This window comes from Aptenodytes forsteri, unplaced genomic scaffold (genome assembly GCF_000699145.1).
Source record: "Aptenodytes forsteri isolate BGI_AS27 unplaced genomic scaffold, ASM69914v1 Scaffold596, whole genome shotgun sequence".
Taxonomy (NCBI): domain Eukaryota; kingdom Metazoa; phylum Chordata; class Aves; order Sphenisciformes; family Spheniscidae; genus Aptenodytes; species Aptenodytes forsteri.
The window spans coordinates 15,113-15,827 of NW_008795375.1; the positions used below are offsets into that span (position 1 = coordinate 15,113).

Sequence of the window (715 nt, forward strand, 5' to 3'; positions counted from 1 at the left end):
ATTGGACAACGGTCAAGTGAAGGGCTCTGAACTGTACATCTGTAAAAAAAACAACAAAAAAAAAAAAGAGCGCGGCGCGCCTCATGTGCTCGACGCGGTTTTCCTCCGCTTCAGCCGCGCTCGCCAGTCCTCCGGCAGCGCCTCGAAGTTGGCGTTCCTCTCCGCCATGCCACTGCGGGGACAAAGCGGGGCGTCAGCGCCCGGGCGGGGCAAGGCGACAGTCCCCACCACCCTTCGTGTGCCCCCACGGGGCCAGAGGTGCGGATCCCCCACGCTCTGCCTTCACAGGGGACAAGGAAATGTGCCCCCCTCCCCCGCGGGAGGAGCCGAACCGGGCAGCGTGCCACGGGGAAGCACTGCCAGCGCTGGGGGAGCCTCCCGGGGCCCCGTACCTCATCAGCTGCTGCTGCTTCCACTCCTCGATGCGCCGCTGGGCGGTGGTCTCCCGGTCCTCCTCGCTGGAGCTGGAGTTCTCTTCCTCATCCAGCTCCCGCTGGATGCTCTGCCACTTCTTCACCAGCGACGGCATCTTCGTTTTGCCCTTCTTGCCCTGTGCCAGAAATGCGAAAGGCTGCGGTGAGGGCGGCTGGAAAGGGAGGAGAGGGTGCCCGGCACACCGGCGAGGGACCGGCGCAAGAGCACCCGCCTACCTTGTCCTTCCGCCCCTTCCTCGGCTTCTCCTTCTCCGCGGCGCCTTGGGGGTTGGAGGTTGGAG

General features: G+C 65.5%; 1 protein-coding gene across 1 annotated transcript in view; it reads right to left on the reverse strand.

Moving 5' to 3' along the window:
* Positions 1 to 6: 6 nt before the first annotated feature.
* The window catches only part of FNBP4 (formin binding protein 4), a 14,130-nt gene continuing 13,421 nt past the window's right edge, over positions 7 to 715 (reverse strand). Inside the window, 4 exon segments of the mRNA XM_019472400.1 lie at positions 7 to 172; positions 393 to 550; positions 651 to 688; positions 691 to 710. Of these exon segments, the coding sequence (XP_019327945.1) occupies positions 82 to 172; positions 393 to 550; positions 651 to 688; positions 691 to 710 (307 nt within the window). The 3' untranslated portion in view covers positions 7 to 81.